The sequence below is a fragment of the Staurois parvus genome, unplaced genomic scaffold (assembly GCF_062004578.1).
Source record: "Staurois parvus isolate SC_StPar_1 unplaced genomic scaffold, SC_StPar_1.0 ptg001263l, whole genome shotgun sequence".
In the NCBI taxonomy this organism is placed as follows: Eukaryota; Metazoa; Chordata; class Amphibia; order Anura; family Ranidae; genus Staurois; species Staurois parvus.
Window position 1 is genome coordinate 2,754,017 of NW_028319059.1, and position 25,984 is coordinate 2,780,000.

The 25,984-nt window shown below is 46.3% G+C and overlaps 1 protein-coding gene across 8 annotated transcripts in view; it reads right to left on the bottom strand.

The window, feature by feature from the left end:
• Positions 1–25,984, bottom strand: part of SORCS1 (sortilin related VPS10 domain containing receptor 1) — a 1,076,837-nt gene that overhangs the window by 447,897 nt on the left and 602,956 nt on the right. For all 8 annotated transcript variants that reach the window (XM_089660690.1, XM_089660686.1, XM_089660688.1 and 5 more), the window contains exons 4-5: positions 18,836–18,994; positions 16,438–16,511 (exon numbers count right to left, since the gene is read on the bottom strand). In XM_089660690.1, coding sequence (XP_089516816.1) covers positions 16,438–16,511; positions 18,836–18,994 — 233 coding nt within the window. The remainder of the gene's footprint in view (positions 1–16,437; positions 16,512–18,835; positions 18,995–25,984) is intronic.

The following is a 25,984-nucleotide window of genomic DNA, read 5'->3' on the forward strand; positions in this document are numbered from 1 at the left end:
GGGTGCAGGCAGATTACGGGCCTCACATAGCTGCTGCCAGGCCCCTAATCTGCCATGGGCCCCTATATACCGCCTCCTCATGCTGCTGCCAAGTCCAGAGTCTGTCATGGTCCCTGTACGGCCTCCCATTGCTGCTGTCTCCATCGCCACACTCTGCTGCCATGTGCCACTTTCAGGTCTCTTCACACTGCTGGTGTGTTAAATTTTTTGACATAGGGTGCAGGCAGATTACGGGCCTCACATAGCTGCTGCCAGGCCCCTAATCTGCCATGGGCCCCTATACCGCCTCCTCATGCTGCTGCCAAGTCCAGAGTCTCTCATGGGTCCCTGTACGGCCTCCCATTGCTGCTGTCTCCATCGCCACACTCTGCTGCCATGTGCCACTTTCAGGTCTCTTCACACTGCTGGTGTGTTAAATTTTTTGACATAGGGTGCAGGCAGATTACGGGCCTCACATAGCTGCTGCCAGGCCCCTAATCTGCCATGGGCCCCTATATACCACCTCCTCCTGCTGCTGCCAGGTCCAGAGTCTCTCATGGGTCCCTGTACGGCCTCCCATTGCTGCTGTCTCCATCGCCACACTCTGCTGCCATGTGCCACTTTCAGGTCTCTTCACACTGCTGGTGTGTAAAATTTTTTGACATAGGGTGCTGCAAGATAACGGGCCTCACATAGCTGCTGCCAGGCCCCTAATCTGCCATGGGCCCCTATATACCGCCTCCTCATGCTGCTGCCAAGTCCAGAGTCTGTCATGGTCCCTGTACGGCCTCCCATTGCTGCTGTCTCCATCGCCACACTCTGCTGCCATGTGCCACTTTCAGGTCTCTTCACACTGCTGGTGTGTTAAATTTTTTGACATAGGGTGCTGCAAGATAACGGGCCTCACATAGCTGCTGCCAGGCCCCTAATCTGCCATGGGCCCCTATATACCGCCTCCTCCTGCTGCTGCCAGGTCCAGAGTCTCTCATGGGTCCCTGTACGGCCTCCCATTGCTGCTGTCTCCATCGCCACACTCTGCTGCCATGTGCCACTTTCAGGTCTCTTCACACTGCTGGTGTGTTAAATTTTTTGACATAGGGTGCTGCAAGATAACGGGCCTCACATAGCTGCTGCCAGGCCCCTAATCTGCCATGGGCCCCTATATACCGCCTCCTCATGCTGCTGCCAAGTCCAGAGTCTGTCATGGTCCCTGTACGGCCTCCCATTGCTGCTGTCTCCATCGCCACACTCTGCTGCCATGTGCCACTTTCAGGTCTCTTCACACTGCTGGTGTGTTAAATTTTTTGACATAGGGTGCAGGCAGATTACGGGCCTCACATAGCTGCTGCCAGGCCCCTAATCTGCCATGGGCCCCTATATACCACCTCCTCCTGCTGCTGCCAGGTCCAGAGTCTCTCATGGGTCCCTGTACGGCCTCCCATTGCTGCTGTCTCCATCGCCACACTCTGCTGCCATGTGCCACTTTCAGGTCTCTTCACACTGCTGGTGTGTAAAATTTTTTGACATAGGGTGCTGCAAGATAACGGGCCTCACATAGCTGCTGCCAGGCCCCTAATCTGCCATGGGCCCCTATATACCGCCTCCTCATGCTGCTGCCAAGTCCAGAGTCTGTCATGGTCCCTGTACGGCCTCCCATTGCTGCTGTCTCCATCGCCACACTCTGCTGCCATGTGCCACTTTCAGGTCTCTTCACACTGCTGGTGTGTTAAATTTTTTGACATAGGGTGCTGCAAGATAACGGGCCTCACATAGCTGCTGCCAGGCCCCTAATCTGCCATGGGCCCCTATATACCGCCTCCTCCTGCTGCTGCCAGGTCCAGAGTCTCTCATGGGTCCCTGTACGGCCTCCCATTGCTGCTGTCTCCATCGCCACACTCTGCTGCCATGTGCCACTTTCAGGTCTCTTCACACTGCTGGTGTGTTAAATTTTTTGACATAGGGTGCTGCAAGATAACGGGCCTCACATAGCTGCTGCCAGGCCCCTAATCTGCCATGGGCCCCTATATACCGCCTCCTCATGCTGCTGCCAAGTCCAGAGTCTGTCATGGTCCCTGTACGGCCTCCCATTGCTGCTGTCTCCATCGCCACACTCTGCTGCCATGTGCCACTTTCAGGTCTCTTCACACTGCTGGTGTGTTAAATTTTTTGACATAGGGTGCAGGCAGATTACGGGCCTCACATAGCTGCTGCCAGGCCCCTAATCTGCCATGGGCCCCTATATACCGCCTCCTCATGCTGCTGCCAAGTCTAGAGTCTCTCATGGGTCCCTGTACGGCCTCCCATTGCTGCTGTCTCCATCGCCACACTCTGCTGCCATGTGCCACTTTCAGGTCTCTTCACACTGCTGGTGTGTTAAATTTTTTGACATAGGGTGCTGCAAGATAACGGGCCTCACATAGCTGCTGCCAGGCCCCTAATCTGCCATGGGCCCCTATATACCGCCTCCTCATGCTGCTGCCAAGTCCAGAGTCTGTCATGGTCCCTGTACGGCCTCCCATTGCTGCTGTCTCCATCGCCACACTCTGCTGCCATGTGCCACTTTCAGGTCTCTTCACACTGCTGGTGTGTTAAATTTTTTGACATAGGGTGCTGCAAGATAACGGGCCTCACATAGCTGCTGCCAGGCCCCTAATCAGCCATGGGCCCCTATACCGCCTCCTCCTGCTGCTGCCAGGTCCAGAGTCTCTCATGCCATGTGCCACTTTCAGGTCTCTTCACACTGCTGGTGTGTTTAATTTTTTGACATAGGGTGCAGGCAGATTACGGGCCTCACATAGCTGCTGCCAGGCCCCTAATCTGCCATGGGCCCCTATATACCGCCTCCTCATGCTGCTGCCAAGTCTAGAGTCTCTCATGGGTCCCTGTACGGCCTCCCATTGCTGCTGTCTCCATCGCCACACTCTGCTGCCATGTGCCACTTTCAGGTCTCTTCACACTGCTGGTGTGTTAAATTTTTTGACATAGGGTGCTGGCAGATTACGGGCCTCCTATAGCTGCTGCCAGGCCCCTAATCTGCCATGGGCCCCTATATACCGCCTCCTCATGCTGCTGCCAAGTTCAGAGTCTGTCATGGGTCCCTGTACGGCCTCCCATTGCTGCTGTCTCCATCGCCACACTCTGCTGCCATGTGCCACTTTCAGGTCTCTTCACACTGCTGGTGTGTTAAATTTTTTGACATAGGGTGCAGGCAGATTACGGGCCTCACATAGCTGCTGCCAGGCCCCTAATCTGCCATGGGCCCCTATATACCGCCTCCTCCTGCTGCTGCCAGGTCCAGAGTCTCTCATGGGTCCCTGTACGGCCTCCCATTGCTGCTGTCTCCATCGCCACACTCTGCTGCCATGTGCCACTTTCAGGTCTCTTCACACTGCTGGTGTGTTAAATTTTTTGACATAGGGTGCTGCAAGATAACGGGCCTCACATAGCTGCTGCCAGGCCCCTAATCTGCCATGGGCCCCTATATACCGCCTCCTCATGCTGCTGCCAAGTCCAGAGTCTGTCATGGTCCCTGTACGGCCTCCCATTGCTGCTGTCTCCATCGCCACACTCTGCTGCCATGTGCCACTTTCAGGTCTCTTCACACTGCTGGTGTGTTAAATTTTTTGACATAGGGTGCAGGCAGATTACGGGCCTCACATAGCTGCTGCCAGGCCCCTAATCTGCCATGGGCCCCTATATACCACCTCCTCCTGCTGCTGCCAGGTCCAGAGTCTCTCATGGGTCCCTGTACGGCCTCCCATTGCTGCTGTCTCCATCGCCACACTCTGCTGCCATGTGCCACTTTCAGGTCTCTTCACACTGCTGGTGTGTAAAATTTTTTGACATAGGGTGCTGCAAGATAACGGGCCTCACATAGCTGCTGCCAGGCCCCTAATCTGCCATGGGCCCCTATATACCGCCTCCTCATGCTGCTGCCAAGTCCAGAGTCTGTCATGGTCCCTGTACGGCCTCCCATTGCTGCTGTCTCCATCGCCACACTCTGCTGCCATGTGCCACTTTCAGGTCTCTTCACACTGCTGGTGTGTTAAATTTTTTGACATAGGGTGCTGCAAGATAACGGGCCTCACATAGCTGCTGCCAGGCCCCTAATCTGCCATGGGCCCCTATATACCGCCTCCTCCTGCTGCTGCCAGGTCCAGAGTCTCTCATGGGTCCCTGTACGGCCTCCCATTGCTGCTGTCTCCATCGCCACACTCTGCTGCCATGTGCCACTTTCAGGTCTCTTCACACTGCTGGTGTGTTAAATTTTTTGACATAGGGTGCTGCAAGATAACGGGCCTCACATAGCTGCTGCCAGGCCCCTAATCTGCCATGGGCCCCTATATACCGCCTCCTCATGCTGCTGCCAAGTCCAGAGTCTGTCATGGTCCCTGTACGGCCTCCCATTGCTGCTGTCTCCATCGCCACACTCTGCTGCCATGTGCCACTTTCAGGTCTCTTCACACTGCTGGTGTGTTAAATTTTTTGACATAGGGTGCAGGCAGATTACGGGCCTCACATAGCTGCTGCCAGGCCCCTAATCTGCCATGGGCCCCTATATACCACCTCCTCCTGCTGCTGCCAGGTCCAGAGTCTCTCATGGGTCCCTGTACGGCCTCCCATTGCTGCTGTCTCCATCGCCACACTCTGCTGCCATGTGCCACTTTCAGGTCTCTTCACACTGCTGGTGTGTAAAATTTTTTGACATAGGGTGCTGCAAGATAACGGGCCTCACATAGCTGCTGCCAGGCCCCTAATCTGCCATGGGCCCCTATATACCGCCTCCTCATGCTGCTGCCAAGTCCAGAGTCTGTCATGGTCCCTGTACGGCCTCCCATTGCTGCTGTCTCCATCGCCACACTCTGCTGCCATGTGCCACTTTCAGGTCTCTTCACACTGCTGGTGTGTTAAATTTTTTGACATAGGGTGCTGCAAGATAACGGGCCTCACATAGCTGCTGCCAGGCCCCTAATCTGCCATGGGCCCCTATATACCGCCTCCTCCTGCTGCTGCCAGGTCCAGAGTCTCTCATGGGTCCCTGTACGGCCTCCCATTGCTGCTGTCTCCATCGCCACACTCTGCTGCCATGTGCCACTTTCAGGTCTCTTCACACTGCTGGTGTGTTAAATTTTTTGACATAGGGTGCTGCAAGATAACGGGCCTCACATAGCTGCTGCCAGGCCCCTAATCTGCCATGGGCCCCTATATACCGCCTCCTCATGCTGCTGCCAAGTCCAGAGTCTGTCATGGTCCCTGTACGGCCTCCCATTGCTGCTGTCTCCATCGCCACACTCTGCTGCCATGTGCCACTTTCAGGTCTCTTCACACTGCTGGTGTGTTAAATTTTTTGACATAGGGTGCAGGCAGATTACGGGCCTCACATAGCTGCTGCCAGGCCCCTAATCTGCCATGGGCCCCTATATAACGCCTCCTCATGCTGCTGCCAAGTTCAGAGTCTGTCATGGGTCCCTGTACGGCCTCCCATTGCTGCTGTCTCCATCGCCACACTCTGCCATGTGCCACTTTCAGGTCTCCTCACACTGCTGGTGTGTTGAATTTTTTGACATAGGGTGCTGGCAGATTACGGGCCTCCTATAGCTGCTGCCAGGCCCCTAATCTGCCATAAGCCCCTATATACCGCCTCCTCATGCTGCTGCCAAGTCCAGAGTCTGTCATGGGTCCCTGTACGGCCTCCCATTGCTGCTGTCTCCATCGCCACACTCTGCCATGTGCCACTTTCAGGTCTCCTCACACACTGCTGGTGTGTTGAATTTTTTGACATAGGGTGCTGGCAGATTACGGGCCTCCTATAGCTGCTGCCAGGCCCCTAATCTGCCGTAGGCCCCTATATACCGCCTCCTCATGCTGCTGCCAGGTCCAGAGTCTCTCATGGGTCCCTGTACGGCCTCCCATTGCTGCTGTCTCCATCGCCACACTCTGCCATGTGCCACTTTCAGGTCTCCTCACACTGCTGGTGTGTTCCATTTTTTGTCATAGGGTGCTGGCAGATTATGGGCCTCCCATAACTGCTGCCAGGCCCCTAATCTGCCATGGGCCCCTATACCGACTCCTCATGCTGTGACGTTGCAACAAGGTGGAATTCAACCCTACATATGTTAGACCGCCTTTACGAACAGCAAAAGGCCATCACAGATTTCCTGATGTTAAAAGCAGATAAAGGTACTCCCTGTGTAACTTAGATGTCAGCCATTGGCAGCTCATGCGTGACACCTGCGCTTGCTCAGGCCCTTTGAGGAGGCCACGCTATTCGTGAGTCGGCAGGACTATGGGATGAACGACGTCATTCCTCTGTTGCACGTCCTGGAACAAATGCTGTTAACAATGGCTGGTCAGGGTGCGGTAGACGTGGCGCACAGATCTCAACGCCACATGGCCCCTGTGGGGGCAGGACTGGAAGAAGAGGAGGAGGTAGAGGAGGACATTGGTGCTCAGGAATTATTGAGTGAAATGGGTGGTTTTTCCACTCAGCGGACAGGAGTGGAGGAGCAGGAGCATCTGGTAGAGGAGGAGGAAGAGGAGACAGAGGACCTAGACGCACCGTGGCAGTATGCTGTGGAGATGGAGGCAGGGAGTCCCTCGCATTCCTTGGCACAAATGGCCCATAGCATGCTCGGTTGCTTGCGTAGCGACAGCCGAATAATAACCATCAGACAGAGGGATGACTTTTGGCTGTCCACCTTGTTGGACCCTCGCTACCGTTCAAAAATGGTGGCCTTTTTCACACCTGCTGAGAGGGAGGCCAAAATAACGTACTATAAAAAACACCTATGTAGTCAGCTGGTCTCTGCCTGTCTGCGCCAACGTCCATCCTCAGACACTGTGGGCCCTGTGCGCTCGTGTTCCGCTGCCATGGCAGCAGGGGAGGGGTGGGGTGGTAGGAGCAGTGGCAGCTCCACCAGCAGCGGCTGCCTCAGTCTGCAGTCGATGATGAGTAGCTTTCTTCACCAGCGCAGTGAGGAAACTACTAACCAGCCGCAGCAGCAGCAGCAGCATCAGGTGGACCTGGAGCAGGACCTCAAACAACAGGCTTAGGCCTACTTGGACAGCACCCTGCCAACCGAGGTAGACAATCCCCTTGACTACTGGGCAACGAAACTTGACCTTTGGCCCCAACTAGCTGAATTTGCCCTTGAAAGGCTGTCATGCCCGGCCAGTAGCGTGGCATCGGAGCGCGTGTTTAGTGCGGCAGGAGGTATTGCAACTCCGCGGAGGACACGACTGTCCACCCAAAGTGTGGAGAGACTGACGTTTGTGAAAATGAATCAGGCGTGGATTAGTCTGGATTTCAAACCACCAGTTCCTGACACAACTGACTAAATCCGCCATGAATCATGCCCCAAACATGTGCCACTTTCAGGTCTCCTCACACTGCTGGTGTGTTCCATTTTTTGTCATAGGGTGCTGGCAGATTACGGGCCTCCCATAGCTGCTGCCAGGCCCCTAATCTGCCATGGGCCCCTATACCGCCTCCTCATGCTGCTGCCAAGTCCAGAGTCTCTCATGGGTCCCTGTACGGCCTCCCATTGCTGCTGCCTCCATCGCCACACTCTGCCATGTGCCACTTTCAGGTCTCCTCACACTGCTGGTGTGTTCCATTTTTTGTCATAGGGTGCTGGCAGATTACGGGCCTCCCATAGCTGCTGCCAGGCCCCTAATCTGCCATGGGCCCCTATACCGCCTCCTCATGCTGCTGCCAGGTCCAGAGTCTCTCATGGGTCCCTGTACGGCCTCCCATTGCTGCTGTCTCCATCGCCACACTCTGCCATGTGCCACTTTCAGGTCTCCTCACACTGCTGGTGGGTTCCATTTTTTGTCATAGGGTGCTGGCAGATTACGGGCCTCCCATAGCTGCTGCCAGGCCCGTAATCTGCCATGGGCCCCCGTACCGACTCCTCATGCTGCTGCCAGGCCCGTAATCTGTCATGGGCCACTGTTGTCGCTTGTTGGCATATTCCGCTCGTTCAGATGCTCCTTCTCCTGCTACTCCTCTTCACGGATTCCGTCAGCAGTCTTTCTTGGAATCCGTTTCCAAGAGACAACAGTTTGCGAGCACGCACCCGACGGTGCAGAAGCTGAACGTCCTCCTGTCCAAGTTGCTGCTGCCAGGCTCGTAATCTGTCATGCGCCCCTGTACCGCCTCCTCATGCTGCTGCCAGGTCCAGAGTGTGTCATGGGCCCCCGTACCGACTCCTCATGCTGCTGCCAGGCCCGTAATCTGTCATGGGCCCCTGTACCGCCTCCCCATGCTGCTGCCAGGTCCAGAGTGTGTCATGGGTCCCTGTACGGCCTCCCATTGCTGCTGCCAGGCCCGTAATCTGCCATGGGCCCCTGTACCGACTCCTCATGCTGCTGCCAGGCCCGTAATCTGTCATGGGCCCCTGTACCGCCTCCTCATGCTGCTGCCAGGTCCAGAGTGTGTCATGGGTCCCTGTACGGCCTCCCATTGCTGCTGTCTCTATCGCCACACTCTGCCATGTGCCACTTTCAGGTCTCCTCACACTGCTGGTGGTTTCCATTTTTGTCATAGGGTGCTGTATGGCCTCCCATTGCTGCTGCCTCCACCGCCACACTGTGGCTCCACACTCTGGTTTTGGCCCCGTGACTGCCCAAATGAGTGAAGTGTGCGGTGATTCTAAGATCGACGGCACTCATCTGCATGTCATACTGACTGACAGTATTATTTCTCTTCCCCAGCAGACTCCAAGGGCATTTAAATTAAAGGTACAGTGTTCTGCACTAATATTAAGTCTCTCTGAAGCCTAGAAACACCCTTTTTTAAGTTAAATTCACAGCGAATTTATTCGACTCGAATCGAATATTGTCCACGAATTCGCCGAATCAGTCGAATCGAATTTTTCATTTCTTCGCTCATCTCTAGTGGGAACCTCTCATAGTGGGCACAACTGGTGTGCAGACCTAGGAACTTAGAAAAAGGATGGTGATAACTCCTGATAATGGATGCTTAAGGTATACAGATCTGGGAAAACAGTGCAAAGATGGTGAGAACCCCTCATAATGGGCACATCAGGTGTACAGACATGGGAACTTAGCAAAAGGATGGTGGTAACCCCTCATAATGGGCACAGCTGGTGTGCAGACCTAGGAACCTAGAAAAAGGACGGTGATAACTCCTCATAATGGATGTTTAACGTGTACAGATCTGGGAAAACAGTGCAAAGATGGTGCGAACCCCTCATAATGGGCACAGCAGGTGTACAGACCTGGGGACTTAGCAAAAGGATGGTGGGAACCTCTCATAGTGGGCACAGCTGGTGTGCAGATCTGGAAACCTAGTAAAAGAATGGTGGGAGCTCCTCATAATGGGCACAGCAGGTGTGCAGACCTGGGAACTTGGCACAGGGATGGTAGATTCCCCACTTAACTGGCACAACAGGAGTGTAGACTTGGGAAGTGAGTGAGAAGGATGGTAGGAACCCCTCATAATGGGCATAGCAGGTATACAGACCTAGGAATGTAGTGCAGAAATGGATGGTGGGAGCCCCTCACAATGATCTCAGAGCATGGATCTCACCAACAGAGTTCCCAAGACATAAATGACACTGTTAGGTATTTTAGCTCTCTAATATCTATCAAAACTAATATGATCCTAATAAATGTAAAGTGGGTGGAGGACAGTGCCCAGTCAATCTGGGGTGATTTGTGTCTTAGGTGGATATGAATGGGGCTACATTCAAATTGGATTCACCATTGGTAAGGGGTGGAACTTTAGGTAAGACAAATCCAGATTTGTATGTGGAGCGCTAAAAAAACCAAAAAAAATAAATCAATAAAACTTTTAATGGACTGTGTGTTACATAGTCATGTGACCTACACTGGCTAACCCTGACTCCACAATTTATACAATTCATAACCCCGCAGAGTGCACAGGACAGTGCTAGATATCTGGCTTTACTGCATATACAGACTGATTTTACTTTTGTGGGTTTAGTTACCCTTTTTTGATGAAAATGTGTTGGCTACCTTTCCTGACCTTCTGGCATATGCAATGAGAACGTACTTATATTACATTCGAGGCACTCTAGTCCCTTCTACACTACTCAAGCTAAAAGCCTTGGCCTAAAAATGAACCAGTGGTGGTTCAGCAATGAGATGCAGTTGCATAAATGTCAAAGAGCTCAAAATGAGGCCACAAACGCAGCTGTAACTTTGCGATCACTACATCTAATACAAGCCTTCCCTGTAATATGCTCAGATCAATACGGTTGTATGAGCAGAGCAGATCACATGCATCTCCGGTCCTCCTCGGCCCCTGAGGGATCAGTAGGTCACAGTTTCTGTCTCCTGCCATCCAAGGAATAGCCCAATTAAAAATGATTTGGTGTCACCCACTTTCACAAGATCATTTACATCTCTTTACAGCTCCGTTCATGTTCTGTTTCATTCCTCCCAGAAATATTTCCATAATTACAATCTCACGCTCAGGCGTGTGGGAGAAACCTTTTGTTCCATTCTTGAAACTCTCGCCATTTGAAGTGATTTCTGACTACAATGAAGTTCAAAATGCGCCATCCCCTTTCAAGCTGCTTTGAATGCTTTAGCGGCATTTATGTACAGTCAACACAATATGCGCTTTGCCATTGCTCAATACACACCATTCATATTTGCTAACAACCTTGTTTTTAATTAGATGGCGCCTAGACCTCTTTTTTTTTTTCTTGATCCTCAAAATCTCATAAACAATTACCTAAGACCTCAAAGCTTCCAGGTTTTATATTGAACAAAAATTAAAAAAAGAAAAACATTTGTGACTGGTACAGCAATGCTCTGAGGTTACATGAAACAAAGGGATCCATGAGATACAAATCTTGGTTGATTAAAGATTATTAAATTATATATCTTGTTTGAAAACACCAAAGGAGGTTCTGTCTAATTTTTCTGGATTTTTTTTCTCTAAAGAAAAAAAAAAAAAGATTGAAGCAATGCAGAACTTTTAATTATTTTTATAATTTGTTGGTTAATATAGCCTACATGTTTTATTATATTTAATGTTTCTATTGTTTTAGGGAATATGTTGCTTATCTTAAGACTCAACCAAAATTGGTAACATTTAAATTATATATCTTGTTTGAAAACACCAAAGTAGGTTCTGTCTAATTTTTCTGGATTTTATTTCTCAAAAGTAAAAAAAAAAAAAAAAAAAGATTGAAGCAATGCAGAACTTTTAATTGTTTCTATAATATGTTGGTTAATATAGCCTACATGTTTTATTATTTTTCTATTGTTTTAGGGAATATGTAGATTATCTCAAGGCTAAACCAAAATCGATAACGTTTAAATGCTATATCTTGTTTGAAAACACCGAAGTAGAGAAAAAAATCCAGAAAAATTAGGCAGAACCTACTTTGGTGTTTTCAAACAAGATACTGTATATAATTTAAATGTTATCGATTTTGGTTTAGCCTTGAGATAAGCAACATATTCCCTAAAACAACAGAAAAAATAAAAATAAGAAGACATGTAGGCTATATTAACCAACAAAGCAGGGATCAGGCAAAGGTGAAGGTCAAGGGACGGGAACAAGGAAGGAAAAGGGGAAGCTTGAAGCACATTGAAAGACTATCACTAGCATGTCACTGAGGGCTTGGCAGACTTAAAACACCCAGAGACTGTGTTTCCATCAATTACCCTGCAGGAGCACAGTCATACAGGGAGAGTGCAGCTCAGCAAAAACCAGAATGCTGGAATAAGACCAGCAGCTACCATGGAGCAGGAGCATTACATGCTTGATGGCAGGATCATTGGGTTTGATTTCAATGAAAGCTTGAGATTTACATAGATTGGTAATGGTTATCAATGATATTGAAATGATATTAACATGTTAAAGCCAAGAGATGAGATTTGAGTGATTAACCCGTTGTTGATCATGCTATAGCTGAATGACAGCTACAGTGTGGTCCTCCAGTTCTGGGAGGGAGTCATATGATGTCCTCCCAGAACAGCGCCCCCAGTGGCACGCACCTGGAGATCTCCATGATTGCTGTGTCCTTTGGACACAGCTTATCACATGATACAGTAAAGGGCCAATCACAGCGGTCTTTTACCACTTTTAACACTTGCCAGTTATCGGCAGTAACAGCGTGCATAAAGTACTGCCGATAACTGGCAAGCGCGAAAGGGGACATCTACACTGATTATCAGTGCAGCTCCAAAAATGTGCCCATCAGTGCTGCCAAACTGTGCCCATCAGTGCTTCCAATCAGTGCCCATCAGTGCCACCTATCAGTGCCCATCATTGCCGCCTACCAGTGCCGCATATTAGTGCAGCCTCATCAGTGCCTCCTCATCAATGCCTACCAATGATGCCTCATCAGTGCAGCCTATCAGTGCCACCTCATTAGTGCCCAGCAGTGCTGCATCATTAGTGCCCATCAGTGCAGCCTCATAAACACACATCAAGGAAGGAGAAAAATTACCTGTTTGCAAAATTTTATACTAGAAACTAAGAAAACCTTTTTTTTCAAACGCTCTATTTGTGGGAAAAAATGCTAAAAATGTCATACGGGTGCAATGTTGCATGACTGCGCAATTGTCATTCAAAGTGCAAAAGCACTGAAAGCTGAAAATTGGCCTGGACATGAAGTGGGTAAAAGTGCCCGGTAGGCAAGGGGTTAAAGTGGTTGTAAAGGTAGAAGATCTTTTTACTGCACTGCATCCTTGCTTTAGAGAAAAAATGTTCCAGTGGAAGTATTGTCCCCTCGACCCCCCTTATGCCACCCTAAATCCTATCTAGATCCAGCATTGTGTCCATCTGCAGAGATGCTGGTCTCTCTCTCTTTTTTTCTCACAGGATAAAGAGGAAGCAGCCTTGACTCTTGCTGTGAGCAGACAGCAAGGGGCAGAGCCTCGCCTTGCTGTGTGTGTCTATAGATGTACACAGCCCTGCTTCCTATGTGGCACACTGAGAAAAGGAGCCTGGTGCACCAACAGAAGGCCCCAGATGAGAAGATTCGGGGCTGCTCTGTGCATTACCATTGCACAGAGCAGGTACGTATGCCATGTTTATGAAACAAAAAACCTGCACCTTTACAAACACTTTAAGCCCAACATTCTACTTTAACCCCTTCACACCTAAGGGTAAAACAAATCTAAATGCCTAAGCACAATTTTTCAACTTTGACATGTGTTCGTAAAACCGTACATATTATCACAACTACTTTGTACATCCAGGTGGATTAACTCAGGACATATTGGGCTTTCATTTGGTGGTAAATGGTAATGGATATCTCCTGATTTATTTTGTATTATCAAAGGAAAACTGGCCCAAAAATAGTAAAAAGAAATCTTTTTTTTTAAATTGAGCTGTATATTTCTTACTACTACCATAACCTACCACCAAAGTACAACCCAAAAATAAATTCTGCTCCTGACGATCGCAGCGATACCACACGTGTATGTTAGTTGTTGTTTGTACCCAAACAATTGTGCACATTTTGCTTTTTTTTATCCTGCCTAAAATACACCGACCCTGACACTGATACTAATTTAAAAATTTCAGAAAAAACCCTGACCAAATAGAAATACTGACCCTGACCTTGATCCAAACACTAACCCTGGCACAGACCCAGATCTAACCTTGATCTAGGTTTTATATATATATATATATATATATATATATATATTTATTTCAGGTACTTACTGTATATAGCGCCATCAATTTACTCAGCACTTTACATATATATTGTACATTCACATCAGTCCCTAACCCTCAAGGGGCGTACAATCTAAGGTCCCTAACTCACATTCATACATACACATACTAGGGACAATTTAGACAGGCGCCAATTCACCTACCAGCATGTCTTTGGAATGTGGGAGTTAACCGGAGTACCCGAAGGAAACCCACACAGGCACAGGGAGAACATGAAAACTCCAGGCAGGTGGTTCTGGGGTTTGGGATTCGAAATAGCGACCCTAGTGCTGCCAGGCGGAAGTGCTGAACATTTAGCCACTGTGCTGCCCCATATATATATATATATATATATATGTATATATATATATATATTTATTATGTTTAATTATTATCATTATTTATTTATTTTTACACACATTATTTTCTCACGGAAAGGAGAAAGGACAGGGAGAGGTACAATGTATTTCCTCCATTCAGAGAGAAAAAACTTGGAGGCAGACTTCAGAGTGACTGATCACTGTAATAGTCAATCAGAGGCTATCACAATGATCAGTTGACTGGGAGTTCCAGGTCCTGATCATTACCATGGGACCCTGGGGTTATCTAGATCCTGATCATTACCATGGGATCCTGGGATTATCTAGATCCTGATCATTATCATGGGACCCTGGGATTATCTAGATCCTGATAATTACCATGGGACCCTGGGATTATCTAGATCCTGATCATTACCATGGGACCCTGGGATTACCTAGATCCTGATCATTACCATGGGACCCTGGGATTATCTAGATCCTGATCATTACCTTGGGATCCTGGAATCATCTAGATCCTGATCATTACCATGGGATCCTGGGATTATCTAGATCCTGATCATTACCATGGGATCCTGGGATTATCTAGATCCTGATAATTACCATGGGACCCTGGGATTATCTAGATCCTGATCATTACCATGGGACCCTGGGATTACCTAGACCCTGATCATTACCATGGGACCCTGGGATTATCTAGATCCTGATCATTACCTTGGGATCCTGGAATCATCTAGATCCTGATCATTACCATGGGATCCTGGGATTATCTAGATCCTGATCATTACCATGGGATCCTGGGATTATCTAGATCCTGATCATTACCATGGGATCCTGGGATTATCTAGATCCTGATCATTACCTTGGGATCCTGGAATCATCTAGATCCTGATCATTACCATGGGATCCTGGGATTATCTAGATCCTGATCATTACCATGGGATCCTGGGATTATCTAGATCCTGATAATTACCATGGGACCCTGGGATTATCTAGATCCTGATCATTACCATGGGACCCTGGGATTACCTAGATCCTGATCATTACCATGGGACCCTGGGATTATCTAGATCCTGATCATTACCTTGGGATCCTGGAATCATCTAGATCCTGATCATTACCATGGGATCCTGGGATTATCTAGATCCTGATCATTACCATGGGATCCTGGGATTATCTAGATCCTGATCATTACCATGGGACCCTGGGATTACCTAGATCCTGATCATTACCATGGGACCCTGGGATTATCTAGATCCTGATCATTACCTTGGGATCCTGGAATCATCTAGATCCTGATCATTAGCATGGGATCCTGGGATTATCTAGATCCTGATCATTACCATGGGATCCTGGGATTATCTAGATCCTGATCATTACCATGGGACCCTGGGATTATCTAGATCCTGATCATTACCATGGGACCCTGGGATTATCGAGATCCTGATCATTACCTTGGGATCCTGGAATCATCTAGATCCTGATCATTACCATGGGATCCTGGGATTATCTAGATCCTGATCATTAGCATGGGATCCTGGGATTATCTAGATCCTGATCATTACCATGGACCCTGGGATTATCTAGATCCTGATCATTACCATGGGACCCTGGGATTATCTAGATCCTGATCATTACCATGGGATCCTGGGTTCTCGGTGAGACCTGGTTCTCTCTGCTGGGAGTACGCCATGCAGCAAGCTCCCAGCACATAGACAGATACACAAATATGCCACCCAACAGAAGAAATCCCAGTCCAGTGGGGCCACATATTTCCATCTGGTTGGCGTAAAGAGGCTAAACTAAAGTTCAATATGCTAATATTTTCCCTTTTCAGCATTACATTTTTAAATAAAATGTTACCATTTTCAATACATATCTTACTTTAGACCTAGTGATGTCATCACTGGGTCTCTGAGCTTCTCTATAAAATTCAGCAATGCTCATGGAAGGAGCCAGCAGGGTGCTGTAGATAGCCTTCTAAAAAACATCACAGCACCCTCCCTCAGTCCTCCTCTGAAGAGCCCTCCGTCCTGATGGAATCAGTGTGTTGGCTCTTAGGAGGAGCTATGCATATATCAAAATGAATTAATGGATGGATGGATCTCAGTTTGGAGAAGCGGGTGTTTCTAGACAGGCTGTATTTGCATGCAGACCACCCTAGGTGACGTCCACATGTGATGCTGAGCCTCTGTAATTGGAAAAAAAGAGATCCAAAGAAATAAAGGGTCAGCCAAGGGACAAGTACGCTGGGGGTAGAAAGTGATGGATGATGTTAAACGTTCTCCAGCCAGTAAATGAGGCAGGCTCTACCTGATTTTCTGTAATTTCCAATGAATATTTTGAGAAGGTCACAGTGTGCAGTAAAATCAAAGTAAACAATTTCTATGCAGGGGAGGAACCTGTACATCTGTGTAAGACTGGAGGTCAGCTTAAAATATAGGGCTAGAAATCATTTAAAAGCAATCTCACCAGTAGAATCGATTTGGTGCCACAGATTCGCTCAGGAGCAACCAACGTCTGCCGAACTCTGATGAGCTGAACAACTGGAAGAGAGACAAAGCAGATAGTAATCCTGTGTATGACATACAGTATAGTACACTAAAGGAAAGATACACTATATTGCCAGAAGTATTGGGCCAGCCCTCCAAATCATGTGATTCAGGTGTTCCAATCCCCTCCATGGCCACAGGTGTATACAATCAAGCTCCTAGGCATGCAGACTGCTTCTACAAACATTGGTGAAAGAATGGGTCGCTCTCAGGAGCTCAGTGACTCCAAGCGTGGTCCCGTGATAGGTTGCCACCTGTGCAATAAGTCCATCCGTGACATTTCCTGGCTACTAAATATTCCACGCTCAACTGTTAGTGGGATTATAGCAAAGTGGAAGCAACTGGGAACAACAGCAACTCAGCCACCAAGTGGTAGGCCACGTCACATGACAGAGCGGGGTCAGCGCATGCTGAAGCGCACAGTGTGCAGAAGTCGCCAACTGTCTGCAGCGTCAATAGCTAAAGACCTCCAAACTTCATGTGGCCTTCAGATTAGCACAACAACAGTGCATAGAGAGCTTCATGGAATGGGTTTCCATGGCCGAGCAGCTGCATTCAAGCCTTACATCACCAAGTGCAATGCAAAGCGTCAGATGCAGTGGTGTAAAGCACGCCGCCACTGGACTCTAGAGAAGTGGAGACATGTTCTCTGGAGTGACCAATCACGCTTCTCTGGCAATCCGATGGACATGTCTGGGATTGGCGGTTGCCAGGAGAACGGTACTTTCCTGACTGCATTGAGCCAAGTGTAAAGTTTGGTGGAGGGGGGATTATGGTGTGGGGTTGATTTTCAGGGGTTGGGCTTGGCCCCCTAGTTCCAGTGAAGGGAACACTTAAGGCGTCAGAATACCAAGACATTTTGGACAATTTCATGCTCCCAACTTTGTGGGAAGAGTTTGGGGATGGCCCCTTCCTGTTTCAACATGACTGCGCACCAGTGCACAAAGCAAGGTCCATAAAGACATGGAGGAGCCAGTTTGGGGTGGAGGACCTTGACTGGCTGCACAGAGTCCTCACCTCAACCCCATAGAACACTTTTGGGATAAATTACAGCGGAGACTGCAAGCCAGGCCTCCTCCCCCGACATCAGTGCCTGACCTCACAAATGTGCTTCTGGAAGAATGGTCCAACCTTCCCATAGACACCCTCCTAAACCTTGTGGATGGCCTTCCCAGAAGAGCTGAAGCTGTGTGCGCTGTCTGGGAGCGAGACCACTGTGGGACCACTGTGTGAGGTCCTGATTCATGTGATCACTGATTGACCAATCAGTGATCACATGAACAGTAGTAAACAAGATGTCACTTCCTGACATAATTGTTTACCACTTGTGAAATCTGTGAATGATCACAGAGGTCACATGGTACAAGGCCATTCACAACAGCCTTGTACCATGTGACAAGCTGTGACCAATCACAGCTCTCACAGTATCTTAATGGCTGCAAGAATCCAGCCAGAGAAAGGAGAAATTATTGCTTTTACAGCCTTTATGGGTATCAGTGTAAAAGAAAAAAAAATCTTCATCATCCCCCACAAGTAGTACCTATGGTGACACTGTACTGCTAGGGTGACAGTATGTAAAAAAAATAAATAAGTACATAAATAATAATATAAAAAAATATAAAAAACAAAATTATCTATTTTTTTTTATAAATTGATTTGAGTAATTAATTTTTTTTACCAAAAAGATACCTGAATATATTTTGCCCAAGATTTATGAAGAAAGATTATTTGCAACATTTAAGAAAAACTATTTTTTTTCAAAATTTTTGGTCATTTTCATTTATATAGCAAAATAAATAAAAATCCCAGTGGTGAATAAATACCACCAAAAGAAATTTTTATCTGTCTCAAAAAAATGCTAAAAATGTCATTTGGGTACAGTGTTGCATGACCGCGCAATTGTCATTCAAAGTGTGATAGCGCAGAAAGCTAAAAATTTGCCTGGACTGGAAGGGGGTGAAAGTGTCCAGACTTGAAGTGGTTAAAGGGAACAATTTGACATATGTATTCTAGCTTGTGTCTGTAGCTACTGCTGCACCTCTGAAGTGATAACTGAGTAAATCAGGGGGGAAAAAAAAATCTAAACCCCCATGATGCAATGCTGATTTTCCCTGCTCTTTTCCTGCACGAGCTGTGCCATCTGTCTGCATTGTGTAATGGATGTACTTTGGGCCGGTTCCGAGTTGGCACCTTAGCTGCTTTCCCATTGAGAGGAAGTAAAGTTGAAGTGTTAATTAGCTGTAGTTAATGATTTCAAAGACTCCAGTCTAAAAATATTCTACTTTCCTATTAGAGCGAGGTTCTCGATTGCATCTTACCTTTTGGTCTTGGCTGTAGGCCAGGATCCAGTCTTCTTGTTTGGGATGAAATAGAAGGCTCTGTATGTAAAAATTGAGTCGGTATTTTTGGTAGGTGGCCCCTTCGTCAGAACTAATTAGCAGACTGCTCTCAATCTCTGGGTCGGTCAGCAGCATGATCTGCAGAAATAGGGATACAATAGTCAACGCAGTACTTGTCCAAAATATTATATTTATTTTATTTTTATTTATTTTATAGCGCCGTCAATTTACACAACACTTCACATATATATTGTACATTCACATCAGTCCCTAACCCTCAAGGGGCGTACAATCTAAGGTCCCTAACTCACATTCATACATACAAATAGAAAAGGTAATATTATAATTATAGTACTATAATAAAATAGTAATAATACGTTAGAATTATTATAATAAACCAGGCAAAACAATAAAATTGATACTTTTATCAAAATATAATAATTGTACAATCAACTTTTCTAAAAATACATGTTGATTAATTTTACAAATCCAAATAAATTTCTGCGCTGAGATTAAATAATCATATGGTGAAAGCAGCTAGTGGAGGTAAAAAGATACAAAACCTCAAATGATATAGTGCAGAAAAAGCAGCGTTAAAATATTAATAATCAAAAATATTATTTTGAAAAGTCCATCAATTAAAGTCTGTACTCAAATAAAACTCTATAAAGGAAAGAGAATCCAATCATTAAAAGGAAAAGGAAAAAAAAACACACATTCAGTGAGACCGGAGAGAAGGGGTGACACCTGAAAATCCTTGGTGACATTGACAAGTAAGTAGAAGCTCTTACCGGAGCTATTGGGCTTTCAAATAAATGAATAAATAAATAAATGAAAAGCCAACAGCGCTTTAGGGGTTAACCCCAATCTTATCCATGGTAGATGGTAGAATTTCAGCCATTGGTTCCGCTTCAACTCTGTTCTCCACCGGTAGAAGCATGCAAAATATAAAAGGGTAATAGTGCAGTATGTCCTTACATACACGTTTATTAAAAGTAAAATTTTGCACTTTCAATTGTTTTAGAACACAAAGCCATTAAAGATAATCATGGGACTGCAGCAATCCCAATACAATTCACAGACAGTCCGGCCAGCGGCTGTTCAGCATGGTGACGTCACGTTAAGCTCCACCCAACACGTTTTGTCATACGTTTGTTTTTTCCTTTTCCTTTGATGATTGGATTCACTTTCCTTTATGGTGTTTTATTTGAGCACAGACTTTAATTGATGGACTTTTCAAAATAATATTTTTGATTATTAATATTTTAGCGATGCACTTTTTTGCACTATATCATGCGGTGATGTGGTAGCAATATTTAAAAAGGGGTCAAAATTTTAACCAATTATTGACCTGTTAGTTTAACTTCTATAGTTGGGAAGATACTGGAGAGCTTAATAAGAAACCACATAGATGAGTTCTTGCTGGAAAAAATATTTTAAGCAAAAGACAGCATGGATTCATGAAAGACAGAAGTTGTCAAAAAATCTGATTTCTTTTTATGAGGAGGTGAGCAAAACCTTGGACAGAGGGGTGGCGGTGGACGTGGTATACTTGGACAGAGGGGAGGCGGTGGACATGATATACTTGGACAGAGGGGTGGCTGTGGACGTGGTATACTTGGACAGAGGGGTGGCGGTGGACGTGGTATACTTGGACAGAGAGGTGGCGATGGACGTGGTATACTTGGACAGAGGGGTGGCTGTGGACGTGGTATACTTGGACAGAGGGGTGGCGGTGGACGTGGTATACTTGGACAGAGAGGTGGCGATGGACGTGGTATACTTGGACACAGGGTGGAGGTGGACGTGGTATACTTGGACGGAGGGGTGGCGGTGGACGTGGTATACTTGGACAGAGAGGTGGCGATGGACGTGGTATACTTGGACAGAGGGGTGGCTGTGGACGTGGTATACTTGGACAGAGGGGTGGCTGTGGACGTGGTATACTTGGACAGAGGGGTGGCGGTGGACGTGGTATACTTGGACAGAGAGGTGGCGATGGACGTGGTATACTTGGACACAGGGTGGAGGTGGACGTGGTATACTTGGACGGAGGGGTGGCGGTGGACGTGGTATACTTGGATTTTGCAAAAGTGTTTGACACAGTTCCCCACACATGGCTAATGTGTAACGATAAGTCTACAGGCTTAGAACAATCTTTATGTAAATGAATAGAAAACTGGTTAAAAGATGGTATTCAGAGAGTAGTGGTTAATGATTCATACTCTGCATGGTCTAGGGTCATCAGTGGTGTACCCCAAGGTTCAGTGTTGGGACCCTTACTTTTTAATATATTTATAAACAATATAGGGTCTGGGATTATAAATCCCATTTCAGTCTTTGCAGATGACACCGAGCTGTGCCGTGGAATAACGTCCTTACAGGATGTCTCCAACTTACAAGCCGACCTCAATGCTCTGTGTAATTGGGCAACTATGTGACAAATGAGGTTTAATGTTGATAAATGTAAGGTTCTGCACTTGGAGACTAAGAATATGCATACATCATACATACTGGGGGGGTACAACTGGGGGGAATCAATGGTGGAGAAGGATCTGGGAGTTCTGTTAGATCACAAGCTTAATAATGGCAGCAATGCCAAGCTGCGGGTTCTAAAGCGAGCAAAATCCTCTCTTGTATTAAAAGAGGTATAGACTCCGGAGAGAGATATCATTTCCCCCGGTACAAATCATTAGTAAGACCTCATCTGGAATATGCAGTTTTGTTTTGGGCACCAATTCACAAAAAGAACATTGGGGAACTGGAGAAAGTACAGAGAAGGGCAACTAAACTGATAAGAGGCATGGAGGAGATCAGCTATGAGGAAAGATTAGAGGAACTGAATTTATTCTCTCTTGAGAACAGGAGATTAAGGGGGGATATGATCTCCATGTATAATACATAAGGGGGGGATACGATCTCCATGTATAATACATAATGGGGATATGATCTCCATGTATAATACATAAGGGGGGGATATGATCTCCATGTATAATACATAAGGGGGGATATGATCTCCATGTATGATACATAAGGGGGGATATGATCTCCATGTATAATACATAAGGGGGGTATGATCACCATGTATAATACATAAGGGGGGATATGATCTCCATGTATAATACATAAGGGGGGATATGATCTCCATGTATAATACATAAGGGGGATATGATCTCCATGTATAATACATAAGGGGGGGATATGATCTCCATGTATAATACATAAGGGGGGATATGATCACCATGTATAATACATAAGGGGGGGATATATGATCTCCATGTATAATACATAAGGGGGGATATGATCTCCATGTATAATACATAAGGGGGAAATGATCTCCATGTATGATACATAAGAGGGGATATGATCTCCATGTATAATACATAAGGGGGGATATGATCTCCATGTATAATACATAAGGGGGGATATGATCACCATGTATAATACATAAGGGGGATATGATCTCCATGTATAATACATAAGGGGGGATATGATCTCCATGTATAATACATAAGGGGGATATGATCACCATGTATAATACATAAGGGGGATATGATCACCATGTATAATACATAAGGGGGGATATGATCTCCATGTATAATACATAAGGGGGGATATGATCACCATGTATAATACATAAGGGGGGATATGATCACCATGTATAATACATAAGGGGGGATATGATCTCCATGTATAATACATAAGGGGGGATATGATCTCCATGTATAATACATAAGGGGGATATGATCACCATGTATAATACATAAGGGGGGATATGATCACCATGTATAATACATGAGGGGGGATATGATCACCATGTATAATACATAAGGGGGGATATGATCACCATGTATAATACATAAGGGGGGATATGATCTCCATGTATAATACATAAGGGGGGATATGATCTCCATGTATAATACATGAGGGGGGATATGATCACCATGTATAATACATGAGGGGGGATATGATCACCATGTATAATACATACAGTATTATTAAGGGGCATTGAACTTGGATGGAGTTGAGGGATGCATGGGATGCCCAAGGAAAGTGCAATTTGAAGACAAACTCCCCAGCAACTATGTACAAGTCTACAGACAAAGATTCTCTTTTTGGAGAGCTCTCCAGTCCTCCTGGTGTACCACCTCAATGTCCTCCTCACCCAGCTGCCTGAGGGAATCCCTGGGAAAGGGGGCCCAGGAACTGATACTTTTAAATCAACAGTCCCAGATGGGGGATAGTCAGGCTTCCTACCTGAAAGGCCCCCTCCCTTTATCTGGCCCAGGCGGTGTGGGATTACTCACTCAGTCCTCTCCTGTAAGCTTGTGGGTTGGTGGCTGCCTTCAGGCCTTATAAGTGGCTGGCGCCTTCCCTGCTTCCCATGCTGTCCTCTTTTAGGGGATGGTTGACACTGAGAGATCCTCCCATCCAGCTCCTGCCTGCAGTTAGACTCCTCTCTTAGGCCCCCTCCCAGGCTCCACACCAACCCTCACTCCATCTTCCACCCAACACTACTCCTCCTGCTGAGCAGGCTCAATCATCCTTAAAGACTGTCCTGGCCCCATGCCCATGTGCAGATCAGCCCCTTCTCAACCTCACCCACTGAGTTCTAGAAACTTCTCCAAGGCTCAGGGGGAGGTATCAGGGAACTAACCTGCAGAGCCCTCAACCCTGACCCAAGATGACCAGGCTGATTCACACCCAGGCTGACTCATACCCAGCCTGCTGCTCAGCCTTTCTTTCTGAACAAAAAAACTAGCTAGCTCCCCCTGGCTAACTAGAGGGGTGCTGCAGAAGAAACACATTGAGCACTTGCAATTTTGTAGATTACCCTTGGTATACATTTAGAGATAGGATGTTAATAACTATTATAACCACACATTGAGATTTTTGTACAAATAATTTAACAAATAGATATAACCTGGTGATTCCAGATTTAAATTGGGTGTGTAGAGTCTCTTCAGAATTTTTGGTAATTGCCACATGCAGTTATCAGAATGCTATAGTGGTCCTTTAATTGGCATTATAAAATCATAACAGGCATACAGTGCTGACCCTGCTTTTGAGCCTTGCTGTGCAAATGATTACAGAAGTTTTATATAAAAGCAGATTAAGATATGTATACTAGCTGTCTTCAAAAATAAATTCATATTTCCATTTTTTATTTTATTTATTAAAGCAGTGGTAAACCCAAAAGCAAACATTTATTATATTGCAGTTTACCAATTTTTAGACGTGATGGCTGCATTAGTTTTCCTTTTAGGGTCTCGTTCCTCCATTTTAATCTGGTGATCCAGCCAGTAAATCTGTTTTTTTTTTTTTTTTTCAAAAAAAGCTCTCTTGCAGTTACAGTGATGAGTGATAACTATCCACTTCTTGTGATAATGGCATCAAACCACAAGGTAGGTGTCAGATACTCCACATGCAGTGAATTGCTACAGGTGAGAAGCACCCATCAATCAAAACATTTCTCCATTTGCACAAGAGGCTCTTACCAGATTGAAGTGGCAAACAAATTCTAAATGGTCAATAAGTGTTTAAAGCAGTGGTTCTCAACCTGTGGGTCGCGACCCCTTTGGGGGTCGAACGACCCTTTCACAGGGGTCCCCTAAGACCATCAGAAAACACATATTTTCGATGTGTAAAGAGCAGCTATTGTGTAGAAAGCAGCTGCTGTGCTGAAAGCAGCTACTCTGTTAAATGCAGCTACTGTGTTGAAAGCAGCAGTATTGGAGGTAAAACGACACTCATGAATTATAATTACTGGGTAAATAATTTTATGGTTGGGGGTCACCACAACATGAGGAACTGTATTAAAGGGTCACGGCATTAGGAAGGTTGAGAACCACTGGTTTAAAGGGTTAATGATCCTAGTTAGTTCTGCACCATTGCGCACTCATTCTGGAAAGCGCTCAAGTATTCATTCCCAGTGCTCTTTGCTCTCTTCCTCTGTGTTACAGGTTGAGCATGTCTTGGCCCTACCCTGCCCACCTACGTCACCGTCCATAAGTTCCCTTTGTGTTTCTTCAGCCAGTGTGGAGGCACTCAATACAGGAGGTGTGTTACTGGTCAGACCACCAGGTGAAAACAGAGGGGAAAAAAGCCTAAAAAACAAAACTAATATAGCCACCATTTCTCATGATTAGTAAGCTGAAATATATTACATTTTTGGTTTTGTGTTTACCAATTTAAGGAATACAGAGTGTCTAAACAGAAATACAGTTCTGCTTAAAAGTTTGTATATCCTGGCAGAAATTGGGAAATTTTGGAGCTCATATAGGAAATATGACTGATCATTATCATATAGTTGTTTGTCTCCTTTTTAAATCATAATGATAACAGAAATCACCCAAATGGCCCGGATCAAAAGTTTCCACCCCCTGGAATGTTTGGCCTTGGTACAGACACACAAGGTGACACACGCAGGTCAAAATTGCAATTGGCATCTGTGTATAAATAGTCAATGAGTTTGTTAGCTCTCACGTGGATGCACTGAGCAGGCTAGATACTGAGCCATAGGGAGCAGAAAAGAACTGTCAAAAGACCTGTGTAACAAGGTAATGGAACTTTATAAAGATGGAAAAGGATATCAAAAGATATCCAAAGCCAGTCACTATTGTTCAGTCACTTATTAAGAAGTGGAAAGTTTGGGGATCTCTTGATACCAGGCCAAGTTCAGGTAGACCAAGAAATATTGCAACCACATTTGCCAGAAGAATTGTTCGGGATACAAAGAAAACCTACAGGTAATCTCAGGAGAAATACAGGCTGCTCGGGAAAAAGACAGTGTGGTTGTTTCAAGGTGCACAATACAACGATACTTAAACAAAAATGGGCTGCATGGTAGAGTTGCCGGAAAGAAGCCTTTACTGCACCAATGCCACAAAAAGTTCAATATGTCCAACACCATCTTGACATGTCTCACAGCTTCTGGCACACTGTTATCTAGAGTGACGACAACAAAATAGAGCTTTATGGTCACAACTAGAGATGAGCGAATCGAACTTGGCAAAGTGGAATTCGTTTCGAATATTAGGAAAAATTCGATTCGCACCGAATCCGAAAATTAGCAAACTTCGGATGCACGAATCGAATTTTTCCCGATCGGCCGATTTTCATCCCTTC